Genomic DNA, 21,491 nt, shown 5'->3' with positions numbered 1-21,491 from the left:
CTACCCAATACCTAAACTTAACAACTACCTTACTAACTATTAATAAGCAGTAAATTAGGAGTTTATTGAGGGAAAAGTCATAGTTAATGGTTTATACGTGTTCCCTATACTAAAGTGTTACCATGTTTTCTTATTAATCCTTATTCAGTGTAAGTCTATTGAATTTCATCCACAAGGCAAAAATGTTAAGTCTACTAACTTAAAAAACGCTTTTTACCCGCATTGTGGTGCCAAACTTGTACAGTGTGAAACAATGCAGTGTTAGAATGTTACAGCTAGACGCTAAGCAACAGGCAACCAATCGTGTTCTCTGGTACTGGGTTGTTTCAACTAAAAATTTGGGTCAGATATGGACAAACCCAAATGTTGGGTTATAAATTTCATTTAAAAATGTAATCTAAATGGCTGGGTTTTTCCATATTTGACCCAAATTTGGGTTATAACAACCCAACACAGTTTTTAGAGTGTAACTACTAATAGCAATGGTGATAGCGATGCTTGACTTAGCAATTAACTACTTAACAACTTCAATTCAGATTTGACCCTTTCCTGCCACTTTCTTGATTTTACCATCTGCCTATACTAATCTATTCTGTATTAATATTTCATGAAGTTGTTGTTTTTTTCACAGTATTGCACCACATGAAACCACCTGCTTCACATATTTAAGAATGAAACCAAAACAAAGGCACAAAATTGATTTAATTCACCCACGTAACTCAATAAGAAGAAACCTCGCACCCTCACAATGCCTTATTCATAGCCTGCGTTTCACGCTGACATCTTGAGTCCATTTCCAAAATGATTTTAAAGAGAAAGCTTCCTTTTCCTTTGGCAGATGAGAAAATATCCTGACGCCCCTATATTTAGCTCATCCTGTGTCATGCTCCCATTCACAAATTAGATTAGTATTTTTGGCAGAGGCTCTGTGCTGTTTCTCATGTAATTAGTGGTTTGCCTGCATCTGATTTCTTGTTTCTGGGTTAATAATGTGACTAAAGTTCAGTACAGCTGCATTAAACCATCAGCACTGACTCCACATCAGCCTGTATCTGCATCCTGATGGCATCTATCACAACTTGCAAAAGGACAATATACCTGCAAGTATAGCCACGAGATTAACAGATGTTTCACTGTGAAACCGGGGAAGTAAGATGGACTGGATGACAAACTATTACCTAACATTGTGTTGATGTAACTAAATTAACATTGGTCTTTCCACTCACATGTCCTCTGATGCATACTAAACATGCTGGCTGAAAAGTGACCTAATGACAGATAAATGACTGACAGCCCAAACAGCCAATCAAATCGCTGTTACTATCTGCCATTTTGTCCTTCAAGCTTTAAAGCTTACTGAACTGTCAGACACATACCTCCTTTTTTTGTCAAATTCCTTTAACTGTTAAAAAAAAAGCATTTTTATGGTAAATGTAATTCAGATAACTATCCAGATTGGCTAGTTAATAGAGTACATTAGTGCTTGTCCAATTTATCAGCAGTGCTGGTTTCGGAAGTATTTTTTCCATTCACTTCTCCCATACACAGCAAAATCACCAGAGTTAAATCAACTCTGCTTGGAGCACATATGGTCCCTCTCTAAATAGTGTTAAAGTAACACTGAAGCAGAGTTAATGTTAATGAGATAATTAAGCAAATAATTAAGTGATGATTGAGCATTAGTGATGAACACCTGCTGTTAACAAGCAGAATAATTGAAGAAAAGAGAAACAAGAACTATAACTGACTTTAGTTACAGTCTTAGATTAAATCAACTGAAGATAAAATAGATTATATCTCTCAAGATCTCAGCAGAGGAGGATTGTCTTTTCTTCAGTGATTCTGCTTGTTAACATCACTTAATTAATCGCTTAATTATCTCATTAATTATCGCTTAATTATCTCATTAACTTTAACTCTGCTTCAATGTTACTTTAAAGGTAGAGTTCAGTACATGGAAATGACATACAGTGAGTCTTAAACTCCATTGCTTCCTCCATTTTATGTAAATCTCATTTGTTTAAAAGACCTCAGAAGAACAGGTGAATCTCAACATAACACCGACTGTTACATAACAGTTGGGATCTTTAATATGTACCCCCCAATATTTGCATATGCCAGCTCATGTTCAAGGCATTACACAAGGGCAGGATGTCTTGATGTGCACAGCAGAATAATCAGACTAGGTAAGCAAGCAAGGACAACAGCGAAAAATGGCAGATGGAGCAATAATAACTGACATGATCCATGATATTTTTAGCGATATTTGTGAATTGTCTTTCTAAATGTTTAGTTAGCATGTTGCTAATGTACTGTTAAATGTGGTTAAAGTTACTATCGTTTCTTACTGTATTCACGGAGACAAGAGCCGTCGCGATTTTCATTTTTTAAACACTTGCAGTTGGTATAATGCATAAACACAACTTCATTCTTTATAAATCTCTCCAACAGTGTGTAATGTTAGCTTTAGCCACGGAGCACCATCAAACTCATTCAGAATCAAATGTAAACATCCAAATAAATACCATACTTACGCGATTAGACATGTTGCATGACAAACACTTTGTAAGGTTCCATTTTGAGGGTTATATTAGCTGTGTGAACTTTGTTTATGCTGTTTAAGGCAGTCACGAGCTCGGGGGCGGGGACCACGAGAATTTAAAGGGGCCGCAGCCTGAATCGGCGCATATTTAATGATGCCCCAAAATAGGCAGTTAAAAAAATGAATTAAAAAAATCTATGGGGTATTTTGAGCTGAAACTTAACAGGGAACATTCAGGGGACACCTTAGACTTATATTACATATTTTGAAAACACATTCTAGGGCACCTTTAACACTATTTAGAGAAGGACCATATGTTCTCTGAGCAGAGTTAATTTAACTCTGGTGATTTTGCTGTGTAGGGGTTTTCATTAAAGCATAACTTATAAGCCATGAACCAAGCCAACCAGCTACTAAGTAGATTATAACATTACAAACTTTGATTTGAAGCAAAAAAGTTTGAAAATCGCACAAAGATACAAAGGTACAAGACTGTAATGGCTTCAGTGAGGGAAAGAAACTACAATCCCATGAAGCATTGCGGATAGCATAATCAAATTAAAAATGGAGAAATATAAAACGACTAAAATGTTGATTATATAAAATGAAGCTAACAAGATCTTTTTGTGTGTTTTGCTTGTGGCAAAATATGGTGGAATTTTCTGCACAGCATAATGGGTAATGTAGTTTTCACCACAAATTATGCTGTTAAACACGATTATTTTAAAACTAAGTTGAAATAATGTAGGCTGATGGCTTCAACAGAAACATATATTATCGATTAACAACCTCATAGCTCACAGTAGGGTGGTCTTTAAAGGTTTAAAAGTTATCATTAAAAATGTATTTCCCTATGGAGTTTTTACTGGCAGAACCAGACTGTTGCACTCGATGGAGTTTCATTCGTTCCATTCCTGAAATCAGCTGATATTCTCAAAAAATGCAAGTGCTGGACTCGTCGTTCATGTCATATGCTTCTGGCTCCTGGTCCAAACTTTATTTTAAGGAAAATTTTGCATCTGTATTTGCTGTAAAGCCTCCATTATACATTTTTGTGTGTGTTAATGTCAGTGTTTATGACACTGTCCAACTTCTTGACAATTTCACTATTTTCTCAACTTCTACCATTATATTTAGTGCTTCAACATAACAACCTGATACAAGGGTCAAAGTCATGTTAACAAAGTACCAGACTGCAGATCTGGAAGTCAGTTTTATTAGTGGTAAGATACTGAAATGCCTATCAATTTATTCCATATTGTTTTAAAGATTGTATCTGATTTCAGATTTAGTCCACTTACAAACTAGAGTTTATGTTACATCAGTATACTGTGAATGTGCTGATTTCTAAGGGCATTATATGTTGCAATGAGAAAGTAGATGAAAAGCACAAAGGTATGCAGTTTAAACAAATGTTGTTTTTTCCAGACATCCCATCTGGTTGTGCTTTCAGATATCTAATTCACTTTGTTCCCATTACCTGCCACTAAACCTCACAAATAAAAAAAACTGAACTGTGGTTGGATGCGTTGCATCTCAAACAGTCTATTCCTCTCTTCTTCTTCCTGGCCAGAATAACCTACTATGAGGACCAGACAGTCAAATGTCTGGCTACACAAGACTAAGGTCAAAGGAACCTCAGTTCTACCAGTCTAGACACCATCTAACCTCATATTTTAATCAGTTTAATAGAGTGTCTCTGAATGATGATAACATTTCTGCGTGACAGGATCATCAGGATTTCATCACTCATCCACTTCTAGTAATGGAATGAATCCAATCAAAAATAAAATCTCCTTATCAATCGAGACAGATCGGAGGTGCAGCACGGGGCATCAGTGCCTCCCATAAGATGGGACAGCGAGAGCTCCTTTCTGAAAGCCCCAAGGCCTGCTGCAATGACTCAGACAGGAAATGAGTTTAAAGCTCGATTCCAGCCGTCTGATAGAGAGCCATGAATGAGACAAACTGGGCTGCCGGACACCTAACAGGCCTGTTTATATTGGCCCCGTCTGTCCAGACACAACATCTGGATGTGAGAAAGGGGGTGAATTACTGCACATACTCTGTTATGTGAGAGGGGACAGCAAAGACAAAAATCACTCTGTTGCTCTATTATGGCTGAAACGTAGGCGACGAAGTCTGAACGTCCGGTCCTGGCTGCTCTTTATTGCTTCACAAGACATTCTTCAGTCGCTCTGACTCAAGTGTTTTATTAATTCCTTGTGAACTGAATTTTCATCAGCCTTTGGGACTTTTGGGGTTTAATTATAAACTATGGAGGGGCCGTTGTTAGTTTAAGTCCAGCTGTGGAGATGGAGAGCAAGAGAACTGGTCCAATGAGTAGGTGTTTAAATGAAGACACATTTTAATAATCTGTGAGACGTGTTACAAATAGGACAACAGCTGCTGTGTGTCCCAATGACTCATCTAATTAACGTTACATGTTTAAAAAATCTAATCTAATCATTACTTTACTAAGATTTATTTGATTAAGGTTTTACTTTTCATCTGCATATCAGACAACTTTTATGCCCTCATTAATGAGAATTACAGTTTAAACGGTTCATGACATGGATTTTTTTCATTATTTTAATGTTTCTCTCACATCCGGAATAGGCAAATGTCAGCTGTATAACTATTTTAATGGTACAAATGCCTCATATATGTCAAAAGATCAAGGCAAATATTAGGTTATAGAATTAAAAAAACAAATGTGGTAATATATTTGTAGCCTAACCACTTTTAACCAGCATCAAGCTCTGTATTTTGTTACTTTTGTAACAGATCCTCAGTTTAGTTTGCCTCAGTTCAGTTTGCCTCAGTTCAAGCTCCAGAGCGGAGCACGAGTGAACGCGATTATCCTTCCTCTTCACTACTAGTTACAGAATGAACATGAATGAACATCTGAAGGTATATTGAAATATACAGTACAACTTACTGAAACGTATCATATCTTGTGTAATCAGTGTTTCAACTGCAGAAAGACTTCAACTTGTAAACAATGTCACATAGTATAATTTTTTTTTGCCATTTAGAGAAGTGATGGAGAAACCATCACTCATTTAAAAAAATAAATAAAATAAATTATATTATATACGTTTTAACCAGAAATGCTCATCTTGAACTATCTCTCTTCTTCTTCTCTATTAGAGTTCCAGCAGTGTAGACACTGCTAAGTGTATTACTGCCCTCCACAGGTTAAAGTTTGAACTAACTGTTATATACTTGCACTAGCACATTGTATATGACAATTTAGTTCAAACTTTGACCTCTGGAGGGCAGTAATACACTTAGCAGCATCTACACTACTGGAATTCAAATAGAGAAGAAGAAGAGAGATAGTTCAAGATGAGCATTTATGGTTAAAACATATAATTTTTTATTTTTTTAAATGAGCGATGGTTTCTCTAGATAAGACCCTTATTCCTCATCTGGGATTGTGTAGAACGCTTTGAAGTTGCACTGAAACTGTCATTTTGACCTTCAACCATTTGGGGTCCATTGAAGTCCACTATAAGGAGAAAAATCCTGGAATGTTTTCATCAAAAACCTTAATTTCTTTTCGACTGAAGAAAGAAAGACATGAACATCTTGAATGGCATGGGGGTGAGTAAATAATCATGAAATTTTAATTTGAAAGTGAACTATTCCTTTAAGAAAGACCTTGTGAAGGGCTGGTTCAATCCTACCATATTACTTTTGTGCTTGTGGTGGGAAAATATTTATCAATATTTGATCTAATTGAATTAGTGTCAGCAACTGTGGCTGTATGAAGCGTGTGACGAAACACTCTTTATTATATCCCACAAAGCAAACTCTAACATTGGGAAAACACAACCACACATAACGTTGATGACACGGAACAAAGAAATGAATGAACTGAGGGCTGATACACACACAGAGATGATTAACGCAACAAGGAACACCTGCATAACTCAATCAGCGATCATTGAGACAAACTAGCAAAGGAAACACTGGCAAACAGGAACTGAACACAAAACCAAAACTGACTAGAAAAATGGCACAGTTTCTCACAGTGACCTATTGGATTCTACTCTTGTGTTCATGTGTCTAAATCCTCATTTCATAAAAACACCTCAGAAGAAATGTGAAATTATTTCACTATTTAGAAGAGGTTGTGAAATAAAGGGGAATTTGCTTCAAATGTCAACAGAAATGCATTCTTTGAAGTCAAAAACCAATGACGAGTAATCATTAAGCAGATTTAAAAAATAAAAAGTCATCATACAAACTGATACAAAAAAGTGTTTTTGTAATTAGCTCTGGAATAAACAGCTCAACAGCAGCACAGCAAACTATTCACATAAAACCTAGTAATTAGTGATTTCCACCCACAGCTGATTGCTGATAGTAATGAAGTATTGAATGAAGGGTCAGTGATGAGGTGTTGGCGGTGACATAACACAGGTGAAGCCCTCGATTGCGGCTGTGCGCTGACTCACGCTTGAAGAGCCTCTTACTCACACTAGAGCAGCTGTCAGGAGTATGGGCTGTGACCCATTTAACCCGCTACACTTTACAAATGATGTCAAACCTGTGTTTGCCACGTGTCCACTGCCAATTATGCACAGAAATGCTAGTTTGGGCTTGTTGAACTCCTTCAGTCTAAATCAGTCATTTCCTGACCAGACACATTCCAGCATCAGGTACTTTGTCTGCTGGACTGAACGTGACATTTCTGTAAAATGCGCCAATACACAAAGCTAATCAGAACATATCTGACATTTCTGTGTAGCCGATCTTTGGAGATTTCACTCTGGACGCACGTAGCCATTCCGATCTTGCCGAAATACAAATCAAATGACAAAAAAAGCACCTTTAAATGACTCACTCTTACGCTGTATTCCAGCATGAAGAACAGCAACAACCCCAAAGTTAAAGTCACTACGAAATCAAAATGGACAATTCTTAATGTTTTGTGGATTGTTACAGTGTTGTTTTAAATTCATGTGCCTCGTAATCTTTAATTAAAATAACTTCCCCTCCCTCTTGCAGCGACATCTCTTCTCTTCTCTGATGACGAGGGCGGGGCAAACTGCCAATCACATGAGATCCACCAATAGCAAACCACAACCATCCAATCAATTCTCCACGGACAAAATCAAGCCCCGCCCTACATTTGTTCTTGTTTCAGAAGCAGTTTAGCTCAGATATATAGGTCCCAATAGTGAAGAAAAGAAGAGCACAACTTCTGTTTTGTGGCGACTTTAAGAAAACCCTTGATGATCATTTGTTTAGAGTTACATAACTAAAGGTTTTCGGTTTAAGGCATTTGTTGCAGCCAGGCCAGACCTCTAGTGAGCTGTTAACTGAAGAATTGCTGTAACTGGATCACTACTGGATGTGTTGAACTCATTTTGAGTTTCATTTGTGAAAGACAATCCATTCACTGCTTCTCCAGTTCAGTTCACTGGAGGGGAAGATTATCAGCGGCATCGTATATTTGCATCCTAAGACACGTGTGGCTTCAGAGAACGTGGATATAGCAAACAGCTAACACAGACTAGTTTATGATGACTTCTTTCTTTGTTATTTTTGGAGTTCAAAAGCCATGTCACTATGAACTCTTTTGTTTTCCAGCATGCAAAAAACATGGGAGAGAAAATAATGACAGAATTTTAATTTTTGGTCCTTTTTTAATAATTTTACCATTACATTATTTGTTGTTGGTGTAATCTAACATGTTTAGGTTGATTCAGAAATGTTAAAAAAATTGATTCAAATAAAACACATGCACGTTTTATAGTATGTGCACTTACAAAGTACTTACCCTGTGCTTCATTTGTAAACTATTAATTGCACAACACCGGATCCAAAACAACAATTAAAAGCCTTTGAGACCGACACCGACCACTACTTCAGTTTTTCTGGAACATACAATGACGTCACTAAACGATGATGGCACAATTATAAGAGCATCATTCAAGTTTTAACTACAGCCGAGTGTATTATTCTTCTGTCACATATAGCTACATACTTGAGAGAGACCAAACATCATTCAGCTGATCAGTGATATTCTCTCTCTCACCTTTGAAGCCATTGCCTCTTCATTACATTGATTTCTGACTGATCTAACTCCCGTTGCTCGATCGTGTCTCCAGCTATCCTGATTAGTATTAGCAGAATTGTCCATTGCCGCATTTTCATCTTCTCAGGATCTCTTTTGATCAGAAACACCATCAGCTTTACTCGCGGATATGAAAAATTAAAACTTGACTGTCTCTTTTGACATTGGCATTAGAATAATTTGTCAGACATATGTAATGTCCCGCTGTTGACTGGGAGCCAAGCAGTAAGTGCCAACTAATGAGAGCGATTTTCAACTTAAAAAAGCTGATTGGTCAAAAATATAGGCCTATAAGTTGAGGGTCAATAGCAAACCATAACCCGCAGATGTATTTGGAGGTTATGTTTAGCTTTTCAATTAGAATTACTTCTTTTTCTACTATAAAGCGTCTCACCAGTGTGTTCATGTTTTAACTCACGGACATCTGACCTCAACAGACTGAGTAGAAGAAATGAACCGGAGATTTCCACCTCAAAGAAGGCGGGGCCTCAGAGCCACACCCACATTTTTGGGGGGGAGGGGTAAGGGTAAGTACAGCGCTTAATTTTGGCTCAAATTATGTACTGTACTTACCCAAGAAAATACTGAGTGCAGTTAGAAGTTAGATTCTAAGGAAGGTACAGTTGCTTTTTTCCCCATTTTTTGTAATTACTACAATAACTACAGAGTCTGTACATGCGGAACAGGACTGTAAAATAAAGTACTACCAGCTGGGCAATGATCACTACCTCTAACCTACTTTCCATCTGGGTCTATACATGACCTATACATATATATGGTTTGAAAATCCTGTGCTTTTAACAGACACTTAACAACATGCAAGCAAACGCACACACTCACATCTGGCAGATCATGTAGAGCTGATTGTCAATGTCTGTAAAGCCGCTGACGAAGGTTTGTTCTGTTGATTTACCTCATCAAACCGACAATGTACTTAGTATAAAGAGACCCATATAGGCCAAACGTGACTAACCACGCACACACACACACACACCTCTGTGGACCTGCGTGTCAAACTGTATGAATTTTGAATGATGCAGCATCTTAAAAGTGCATCGCCAACAGAAATCCCACATAAAAGCAGGAGAGCAGCACGTGGATGCATAGTTATTTGCAAAGGAAATGCTCCACACACAAAGAATTCTGTTGTTTAATTAACTATTGACAAACAATAATCATTAACCAGAATAATTTGCATACAGAATGTAACTGAATTACACACAGACAGTACATTCACACGTAACCTGCAGTTCTAGCTAACTAGATGTTTTTATTTTCTGAAGATAATGTCAGTGGTGTTGCCCCAGAAAACTCAAATGTGTTCTGGGGGGTTAATAGTTGGTTATTACTTTGCGATATACTCATACCAAAGTTCTTTTCCATTCTTCACTTGGGGTAAAAGAAATTGGAAATACCTTTGCAGTAATATACTGTTAGTGAACATCCAGACACCATCCACAATGCTGGGAGCAACGGTTAGATGAATATGTAAATATGTCCTGCGCTCAATAACAAAATGTGTATTTGTTTGTACCAGCTCTGCAATTCAGCACTCCAAGTAAAGGCACATAACATTTGTTTATATAGAACTTTATACAAAATATAGTTTAAAAGTAGCAACTTTACAGTATTAAATATGAAAAACAGTGTCAGAGTCATTTTCAATTAGAATTACGGAGAAGATTTCCACCTCAAAGAAGGTGGAGCCTCTGAGCCACACCCCTACCTATTACATCATCACTACTGACCAATGGTCAAAGGTGTTAACCAGCCAGAGCAAACTTTTACGGAAAGTTTGCTTTGGCAAGCTGTTTCAAACTCCCGAAATGAACATCAAGCGAACTTTGCTGTGGCCTGATTTTGTTAGAAATTATGTCACACCAGTTCATTCTTCGATTTTGGATATTGCGGCCTTAAGCCCACCCCCAAGACATTCTGATCAATAGATATGGTCAAGGTCCCTCCTTTAGTGTAAGTCTATGGTCTTTTTTGGCATACACAAACAGTACATTTGATTATTTAAAAAAGTATCAATGCACGTCTCATTTTTGAGGTATCATTCATGCCTGTTGCACAAGTTAAAGGGATAGTTCACCCAAAAATCTGTCATCTTTTACTCACCCTCAAGTTGTTCCAAACCTGTATAAATTTCTTTGTTCTGCTGAACACAATAATAGTGATGCTTGTTAAGCCAGAACTGCTAAATTCTGAGGAAATTCTTTGAAAGGGTTGTCATGCATGACAATCAAATTATAAAATTACAACTCTCTGTTCAATAACCTCTTTCTGAGGACACAAGGCCACGCTAGAGGAAGGAGAGAATGAGACCTGTTGTCCAAGACCACTGGATACACCTTTTCCTGATCCTTCAACGGCTTAAACAATCCATGATCCCTTACATAATCTATTCTCCTTCACCTCTACTGCTCGCATCCCACTCCATCAGTGAAAAATAGTGCTGTTCAAAAGCATGGCTCTCTTTCCAAGGAATGCAATCAGCCACATGCTCCAACACTCCAGAGACTCGTCTGCAGTCTGCTTTCCTTTAAGAGGGGGTGAAAGAGTCTTCAGTTTTCCCTGCGCCAACCTAAATTCCTCAAACTGCCGTATTGTTTGTGCAAATGTGTTTCTAATTTTTGTATGCTTAAATTTTTAACCCTGTACTATGTGCTAATGTTAGAGTCAGAGGAATTAGCCAGCTATTTTTACAATCTGTGGACCATTTAATGAACAGTGAGGTCCCACTAAAAATGGGTAAGTCATTTTAAATGGTGACGAAAACAACATTAGTTCAGAGGGCATAAAATTGGTTTTGTGCACAGGCCCCATTTCTAACAATGAATACTGCATTAGAAAACAGTATCTGCTGATGTCAAAGCTGAGGGTTTTAGTAACATGCATTAATCTCACCTTGAAACCTAAGCTTTGCTCCTGAGCTTCCAGACTGCATTTTAAGGCATCATAGGGATGCTGCCTTCTAAGATACTTTGTTTTGGCCACATATTTATCGCTTGCATCCTTCACAAAGAAGCCAATGCTTTGTGACTAGCTCAGCAGAATTAATCATGAAAAATGGCAGATGTGTCAAAAGGATTGTTAATATAGGTGGTTAACTTAGCATACAATGTGTTCATGATTTTTCATCATTCGACATATACATTTCAGGCTAAAAAGTACATATATCTATATACAGGACAGTATCTTAGGTCCTAAATCTGATCAACATTTTTAATCACTGTTTTACTTCAATTGGTCATTTTTTAATGGTTCTCTACAGTGACGAATCAGTTTTATGAAGTACTGCTATTCCATATGATGAATTAATTTGAGGCCATGAAAACTGCATATTAATAGAAGAATTTGGAAAAAGGTTTTAAAAAGTTTTAGATAAATTAGCCTATAGTATTTTCGTGGGTTGCTTGAATAAAGTAGTGCTGGGCACTTTCAAAACACTGCTTCATGAAGCTTCGCAACCTTTTTGAAACTTTTGGTTCAAAACGTTTTTTCGGAGCGTGTATCAAACTGCCAAAGTCATGTGATTTCAGTAAACGAGGCTTCTTTATGTCATAACTGTTTTGAAACATTTCGAAATTACAATGGTTCACTGCTGGGGGGCGATGATCTCTGTGAGCCCATGAATCATGCGGATTCACTGAGTTCGGGCGAACCACCGAACAAGATCTCTGATCAATTTTATATATTTGTAGATGTTTTAATGAGACATTTGTATAATTAAAAGGAAAGAACAATAATATAACTTTAATAGACACTGAGAACAAGAATTCTACACAAGGGAAGGTAACATTAACACAAGACTAAGAACCGAGGAAGACTTAAGGCTTAAATACACAGAGTAAGGTAATCAACAGAACAGGAAACAGGTGTGGACAAATTAGAAACCATGACAACAGATCAATGACTAGAACTCAGGCAAAACAGACAATGAAAACTATGGGGTTGTTTACACAAAACCATTTTCAACAAAAGGCCTTTTGGTGGCCTGAAAACACAAGCTTTTGAAAACAGGTTTCAAAGTGTAAGGTTTTGAAATGGTCTCCATGTAAACAACAAAAACGCAAATCTGTGAAAATGATGACGTCATGCACATGCGCATTACATGTTCAGTCTATAGTGTTTTATCACCATCAAATGGCCTGCAGAATACAGCGTTTTTAGTCATTTTTCACAGATTCGTATGAATGGGAATCATTTTGACAATGGTGTCGTCTGTACGTGGAAATGTCAAAGGAAAAACTTCATTGTCGTGTAAACGTACTCTAACTAAAAAAGAAACAGAGCATAACTGATTTTTTTAAATTGACTATTTTGATCAATATGTGCTTTTTATATTTCAATAGAGTACTTCCTCAAAAGCTTAGTGACATGTTAATGTCAAACTTGAGATCAACAGTGAATTGAATTTCTTGTGTTTCCTGTAATGGCACTTATAGCACACTTCAAAACAATCCCTTATGAGGGTCGTCAGGATGCTGCCATAAAGTATGTACCTATATAGACAAAACAGCTCACTAGTGTTCTTCTGTCACAACTCACAACTTCTGTCAGTCTCTTGAACAATCGCACCTAAAACAGAGCAGAGTTCAAAACAAGTCCATGTTCAGAGTCAACAGTGAATCACTATAGACTGATGCTTCGCATGTGGTTTCCCTGCTGACGTCATGAAATCACATCATGCCTAGAGAAACACCCCAATGCCCTGCAGCACAAAGACTCGTTGTTCGCCTCAATCCTGCCATAGTTTTACTATGACTGTGTCACTTATAAATGTCTTTACTTAAATGTCTTTTTTAATCAATGCATTCTTGCTGAAAAAAGGTATTAATTTATTTTTTCTTTCTTTCTTTTTCAGTCTTACTCACCTCAAAATATTTGAATGATACTGTATCACAGTTTCCACAAATATACTTTTTAACTGATAATAATCAGTTTTGTTTGTTTACTAAAATTAAATTTATATTATCTTTTATATAAATCAGTGTAAACCCGAATAAGTTGGCAAAACTCAAAAAAACTTGAGGTAATCAGTTACAGTTTTTTTTTTTTTTTAAGTTAAAGGGTTAGTTCACCCAAAAATAAAAATAATGTCATTTATTACTCACCCTCATGTCATTCCACACCCGTAAGACCTTCGTTAATCAAATTAAGATATTTTTGTTCAAATCCGATTGCTCAGTGAGGCCTCCATAGCCAGCAATGACATTTCCTCTCTCAAGATCCATTAATGTACTAAAAACATATTTAAATCAGTTCATGTGAGTACAGTGGTTCAATATTAATATTATAAAGCGACGAGAATATTTTGGTGCACCAAAATAACGAGTTATAGTGATGGCCGATTTAAAAAAATTGCTTCATGAAGCTTTGGAGGGTTATAAATCTTTTGTGTCGAATCAATTCTAAATTAGCATAGCTAAATATTAAACACTAATAAATCTCCCACTTAACATTAACACTTAATTTTAGCATTTACTCTCCCTTTCGAGTGCCATGGCAAAGCGTGCTGGGAAATAGAAATTCCAGCCCAGTTTCAGTTAAACTTAAGTTTAAGTTCAAGTTCATAAAACTGAAAACAATGAAACAAACCAGATTACATAAAATGTGTCAGTTTCATTAACTCAAAAGAAAACGGAAGTGCTAAAATACTCATAAAAGTTATTTTGATTGAACAAATTTGTTTAATTTAAGTTTGCCCTACTCAAACCAATTAATTTTTTTTAGCATTAGGGTTTACAGTAAAAAAAATTCTGAGGGTTAACCAGATTTAATGTGTTACAAAACCCTGTATTTTGTTTGTTTTTTATGTACTTTCAACAGTCGTATTTTATAGTAGAGTCCATAAGGCGATGTGTTGACGAATTCACTGGCGGCCCAGAGTGAGATCTCCCACAGTGGAGCACAGCTTTGATTACTGTTCCCCAGCAGGGACCCCAGCAGTAGCAGAGGAGCTGAGAGTCTCATCCAGTCGGCCTGCTGCTCCACTACAGTCAGACTGAACCACCAAACCACTGTCAAACACACTCTTATCAAGCCCTCAGCTTCAACCCACAGCATTGTGGGGCAGCAAAACAGATTACACAGAGCACATATGCCTTGAATATGCGCATGAGTTGTTGTTTTCCAGTGAGAACCATCTCTTGAAATATTACAACACATGTGCTCATATCCATGGATGATGGGGGAACTGTGCAAAGAACCAAACACTCCTCAAAATCATGTAGTTAGTTTAGGAGAAGTTTGCTGTTACTCTTTTAGGCTTTTCTGAACCCATGATCCAAGCAATATCTAGAGACCAGAATATTACAGAGATGGGCTGTTTTATCTTTGGTCAGCAATCAACCGTCCAGAACACCTTAAGGCTGGAATACACTACATGGCTTTTACAATCTGAACAGATTTTAACACACTAGGCACTGACTTTTTTAACACACTATACACTTGCTGACTTTGTAAATAGTTACAGAAGAAAAACTGGCCATGATACACTAAACAACTGAGCATCACACACTACCAGACTTTCAAGTCATTACAAACATAACAAACTCACACAGAAACGTGCCTTTTTGCTAGGAGACACGTGACAAATGAAAACAATATTGAACAATACTGTTCTAAACTCGGCTCAAAATATCAAACATGTTTGAAATCCTCTGACTGGATGAAATCAAACTTTAAAGCTAAAAAAATCTGAGTTTGTGACTATCATACACTATACGGGTTTCTGTGAAATCTGTCAACTCGAATCTGCAGACTGGCTCTGACTTTCGGCAACTAGCGTAGCGTCAACATGTCCAGACTAGTCGTGTAGTGTATTCCAGCCTTTACTTCGATTAATGTACTAAAATCAGTCAGAAGACCTCAGCAACCAAATATCAACCATTCACAAACCTCAAGCAACCACACAACATCCTTCACCGCCGCCAACATCCTATGATGATGAGTTTTGTCACAGGCAAAAATCATTAGTATTTTCTTTAGAGAATGTATGATTTAATTACAGTTTTAGTCCATTTTGACATCAGAAAACCTCAATTCCTAATCCTTGAATTTCTAATTTATTTAGTGCTGTCAGATCGATTAATTGCGAATAATCGCATCTAACAAAAATGTGTAATATGTCTGTGTGTGTGTATATATATATATATATTTACAAACTTTTATGTTAGATGAAATTAATCGTGATTAATTGATCTGACGGCACTAATATATAGGTCAATGACTTGGTGTGCATATTTTTGTGTTCAGGTGCATTATTTCCTTTTAAAATAATTTTATAAATTGATGACTTATATCACTTTAGGACAATACTATCGATGCATTGCAATTCATGGATCGTTGATTTTTCCAAATGCATTGCAAATCTGCAAATTCTAAGCTTAGTTTTGAACAGCAGATTGTGCTCTAGGCTATTTTTTAACTGCATGCTCAAATGCTCACGAAAAAGACTGCTCGTGCGATCGGCTGAGTCTGAGAATTTATTTGCACCTCAGAATGCTTTAAAGGTGCCCTAGAATCAAAAATTGAGTTTACCTTGGCATAGTTGAATAACAAGAGTTCAGTACATGGAAAAGACATACAGTGAGTCTCAAACTCCATTGCTTCCTCCTTCTTGTGTAAATCTCATTTGTTTAAAAGACCTCAGAAAAACAGGCAAATCTCAACATAACACTGACTGTTACATAACTGTCGGAATCATTAATATGTACTCCCTCAATATTTGCATATGCCAGCTCATGTTCAAGGCATTAGACAAGGGCAGGAAGTCTGGATATGCACAGCTGAATCATCAGACTAGGTAAGCAAGCAAGGACAACAGCAAAAAATGGCAGATGGAGCAATAATAACTGACATGATCCATGATTACCTGATATTTTTAGTGATATTTGTAAATTGTCTTTCTAAATGTTTTGTTAGCATGTTGCTAATGTACTGTTAAATGTGGTTAAAGTTACCATCGTTTCTTACTGTATTTATGGAGACAAGAGCCATCACTATTTTCATTTTTAAACACTTGCAGTCTGTATAATTCATAAACACAACTTCATTCTTTATAAATCTCTCCAACAGTGTGTAATGTTAGCTTTAACCGCGGAGCACCATCAAACTCATTCAGAATCAAATGTAAACATCTAAATAAATACTATACTCACATGATCCGAAGCATGCATGCAGTATGCATGACGAAAATCTTGTAAAGATCCATTTGAGTGTTATATTAGCTGTATAAACTTTGTTTATGCACTGTTTTATAGTCGAGAGCTCAGGGGGGCAGGGAGCGCAAGATTTAAAGGGGCCGCAGCCTGAATCGGCTCATAGTTAATGATGCCCCAAAATGGGCAGTTAAAAAAATTAATAAAAAAAAAAAAAAATCGATGGGGTATTTTGAGCTGAAACTTCACAGACAAATTCAGGGGACACCTTAGACTTATATTACATCTTGTGAAAGAACGTTCTAGGGCACCTTTAATGATGCGAGATTAATGAAAATGCATAGTGCCATCTGCTGTTGAAAACTCAGAATCGATTCAAGAGAGAATCACGATGCATTCGGAAAATCTCTGAATTGATCCAGAATCATTTCTCGATTCGCGATGCATCAATGTACTGTCCTAGCCCTACATCATTCTATAAAACCTATTTAGTTTGAATTAATTTTTAGTACATTTAAATAATACACATTATTTTATTTTTTGTTGTCTTAAGGCAGGAACACACCAAGCTGACCGTTGGGCACTTTTTCTTCGTCGGCCGACTAAGTTTTTTTGTGTTCTGCACCGTCGGCTGAAGTTGGTCCTCGTCTGCTTTTTTTCGGCCGATTCGAAATGTTGAATCGGTGTCGGTCCGTCAGGCCATCTGTTCATTCTGATTGGCTGTTCAGATACTGCCACCTGCTGGTATGGAAAGGCATTTCATTTTTACGCAGGCGCAGAATGGACGTGCTACTTGGCCGTCGGCTGTTTAGTATTGGTTTGGTGTGTCAGGGCAACTTTGGAACCAGACGCTGCCGACGTGAGCCAACCACGCAGTCTGCTTTCGTTACCACTAGTTTGTCGGCGTCAGCTTGGTGTGTTCTGGCCTTTAAACCCCCAAAATGTCAGGTGGTGCAACTGTCTGAACAAATCAACAGACTAAGAAAACTATTTATCTATTTATCTTAATAATAAAAAAATTTAAAACTAAACACTATGGCATCATTTTAGGTTTGAAATCTTTCATATAACATTTTTTTTTTTTTTATAAATATTAGTAGTTTTAATGTTAATTAAGTAGTTTTAGTAGCTGTTGAGATAATTGAAAAACTTTTGTCCAGCAATTTGTATATTCCCAGGGTGGTACAACTACAGTATATATACATGCAACTATTTGGTTGTACAGCCAGGCATAAAAACAGTCAATGAATTTAAACACTTTGAAATGTTATTTAACAACTGAAACTTCTTCATAGATATATATATATATTAGTTTTTTATATACATATCCTGCTTTATTTTGCTCTGTATAGCTGGATTAAGATGAAAGTGTGGGAGATGTGCATCCTACTCAGAAAGCTGCAGCATGGGGAATATGGTGTTGACTAAATTAAATCAATACGCATATCAGCTCACAGTCTCTCTGGACAAACACTGGCAAGCTGACATGTAGGTCATCCCATGCAGTCTGATCTTTGCACCTTGACTGGGAAAAAAGAGCATTATTTAATGCTGATCCAGTGTCAAATCTGCAGTTCACTTCAGTGTTTTCAAAACATCCTTTTTTACTGTACAGTTTAATGTCTATTACAAATAAGTTATAACTCTCCAGGTATCTGAAAGAGACACACTTTGATAGGCCTTAAAATAAAAATGACTTTACCTTAAAGATGGCATTGTACAGACCCATTAAGAGTGATTTTTGGATGATCATTAGACACAAACTGGATCTTAATGGATTTTAGATTTGCTTAAGTAAATGCACATAAATAATAAACGCATTGCTCTTCGTTCTTAATGATATGACACATCTGTGTCTACTGCCATATTAACCCATAATATGATCGTGTGTGTACACATATATACACACATTTGTAAACCTTATGGTCCTACCTTGATTATCTTCGTCCATATCTGCAGATAAATGCCAAATATTGAAATGGTGTGATGGGAACGCGCTCCAGACACAGATGTATTCTTTATAATGAAGGGTTTATCTGCTGCATTTACAAACAGGTCCTGTTTTGTGCGGAATATACGGCATTAACTGATATTCTGTCTCAGCCCTCGTTTAAATCCGCAACCCGGTGTATTTATGAACGGAGGAAGGGTGTACAGCGCTCCTCGGTTTCTTCACTGGCGTGGATCAATAACATCCAGCGGAATAAGCGCTCCAGACACACGGGCATCTGTGTTTCGCAGCGACCGCCACACGTCATCACACTCGCTCCGCCCTTCACACGCGAACTTACCAATCCTACTACGACGAGGGCGTGACGTATGAATATTACTCAGGTAATGCTGACGTTGCTTAGTAACCATTCTGAAGCCGGGCTTTAATATTCATGAGCCCTCAAAAGTCAATTTCAATTTCAAAGTACTATACACTGGCATGACTGTTTTGCATACAATATTGAAGCAGTGACAGAAAAAAGATGGTGCTGCCAGTACTTGTAATAAAAGAAAAAAAACTATATAATAAAACTATATAAAAATATATAATGAAACTTAATAATACATAAAAAGAACCGAGTAAAGTTTTAACTTTCACAATTCTTCACCTAACAAACGCTTTCCTTTTAGCCATCAGCACAAACATCACATTATTAATATTCATAAGCCAAGCCTTCACTTTAGTAGGAATGGCTGTTACTTCATTTATTGTATTAATTAATTTAAATCAATTAGATAATTTTGTCAGCTTTTGCAAATACAGTAGCATACCAATGACCTCAAAGCTAACAAAGGTGGACAAACGCTGCATCCAAAATCGAATACTTCTCTACTATATAGTACGCAAAAAACAGTATGCGAACAGAGTATGTCCGAAGTAGGTATATGTCTAACGTCACATGACCAAACCGGAAAACTGGTCTTATTGCATCCGCTTGTCAGAATTTACGGCATATCTATGGACTTTTAAGGTAATCAGCGAATCTACCTAGTTCACACTGTTATAGGTGTTTTATTCTATTAAATATTTATACGTTAGTGTGAAGAAGAAAAATGAAAAAAGCTTTTAAATATCAATCTGCATATGTGGGGGACATCAGTTATGCTCATATTTGCTAGCTCCTTTTAAGTTATCTTGAATAAAACAGCTAATTTTTTCATGAAGCACAAACAAAAGACCTAAACCGGAAGTGATTTAATCTGTTTTACAGAAAATGGAAGTTAGATTGCGCATAACCCCTTTTGTAGACCTAATACTGAGACAAAAAAAAATAAATAAATACAATTATATTATATGGACTATACATTTTATGGGCTAATGATACAAGTATACATGTGGTAATATATATGTATTCTGAAGAAAACCAAATAAGTGGGCCCTTTAAAAGTGTACACTATCAAAAAAAATAAATAAATAAAAACTTTAAATTAATAATCATTATGTCACATTAATAATCACATTAAAATATATATTACAGACACACTTCTGAGTAGTAGAAGAAGGTTTTTAAATGTGTCTAAATTTTAAATCAATTAGATAATTTTGTCAGCTTTTGCAAATACAGTAGCATACCAAAGACCTCAAAGCTAACAAAGGTGGACAAACGCTGCATCCAAAATCGAATACTTATATAGTATGCAAAAAACAGTATGCAAACTGTGTAGTATGTCTGAATTCATAGGCCCTGTCCCAAATGGCACACTTCATGTACACTTTTGGTCTTGTGGACTTATAATGGCAGTTGAGTTTTACCGTTTTCGAATCCATTCAGGGTCCGGCAGTACTATGACCGATGGAAAATGAAAAGTTGCGATTTTCTATGCCGATTTGGCTAGGAACTATACTCTCATTCCGGCGCAATAATACACGATGTAAATACAGAAGAGTCAAGTTTTAAATAGGAAAAATATCGAAACTCTTTGGTCTTTTTTTTTAGCGAGATGCTAACAGTCTAATCAGATTCAATGAACTATGCTAAGCTATGCTAAAAGTGGTGCCGCCAGACCCGGAGATTGGCTGAATGGATTCGAAAATGGTAAAACCCAACTGTTTAACTCTAGGGGAGTTGGAAAATTAGCTTATTTTCAAAAAAAGTGGAGTGTGGAGTTGCTAAAAGGGACTACTTTCTTCCTTTGGCGGGGACTTTAGACGTCATCATTACAAACAGGACATTTGGAAAGCATTTCTCATGAAAAAGTGGATAAGTATTCATACACAGCACAGATCAAAATCAGCGACATTGTTTTTAAATAAAGTAGTTTTTTTAAATAAAGTTTGAGGAAGCTTGGTGGTGGTGACGCTGATCTGCGACCATGGTGTGCTGTAGTCCGTTTATAGCCTACTGTTAGCTTTTTATATCTAATGACTGTATTTAAGCTTGTATAAATGTTGTGTTAACTTATAAAGATTATCTTGATAGACAAAACGTGTGTCATAACCCTTTGTTAAACACAGAGCTTATTTTTTGCGATTTTCCAAAAGTCTATGGGAAAATTGCATAGGCTTTCAATCAAGGGAACCCGTGCGCCACTAACATCCAGGTTGGCCTACAAAAACACGTCATCCCTGAGGTACTTTATTGCGTCATTGCAGCAGTCGTTAGAAGCTTCTAAGACGCACATGACTGCACATGCGCATTTGGCTGGTCCAGCCTGTTAAAATGCAGTTTTTTTATTTGAGATTAGAAACAAAACCGAT

General features: G+C 36.8%; 1 protein-coding gene across 1 annotated transcript in view; it reads right to left on the bottom strand.

Moving 5' to 3' along the window:
• Positions 1 to 18,986, bottom strand: part of cyth3b (cytohesin 3b) — a 48,888-nt gene extending 29,902 nt beyond the window's left edge. The window contains exon 1 of the mRNA XM_067382824.1: positions 18,734 to 18,986. Coding sequence (XP_067238925.1) covers positions 18,734 to 18,752 — 19 coding nt within the window. The 5' untranslated portion in view covers positions 18,753 to 18,986. The remainder of the gene's footprint in view (positions 1 to 18,733) is intronic.
• Between the last annotated feature and the right edge of the window lie 2,505 nt (positions 18,987 to 21,491).

This window comes from Chanodichthys erythropterus, chromosome 3, assembly GCF_024489055.1.
Source record: "Chanodichthys erythropterus isolate Z2021 chromosome 3, ASM2448905v1, whole genome shotgun sequence".
Lineage (NCBI taxonomy): Eukaryota > Metazoa > Chordata > Actinopteri > Cypriniformes > Xenocyprididae > Chanodichthys > Chanodichthys erythropterus.
Note: the sequence above shows the minus strand (reverse complement) of the source record. Positions and strands in the feature narration are given on the sequence as shown.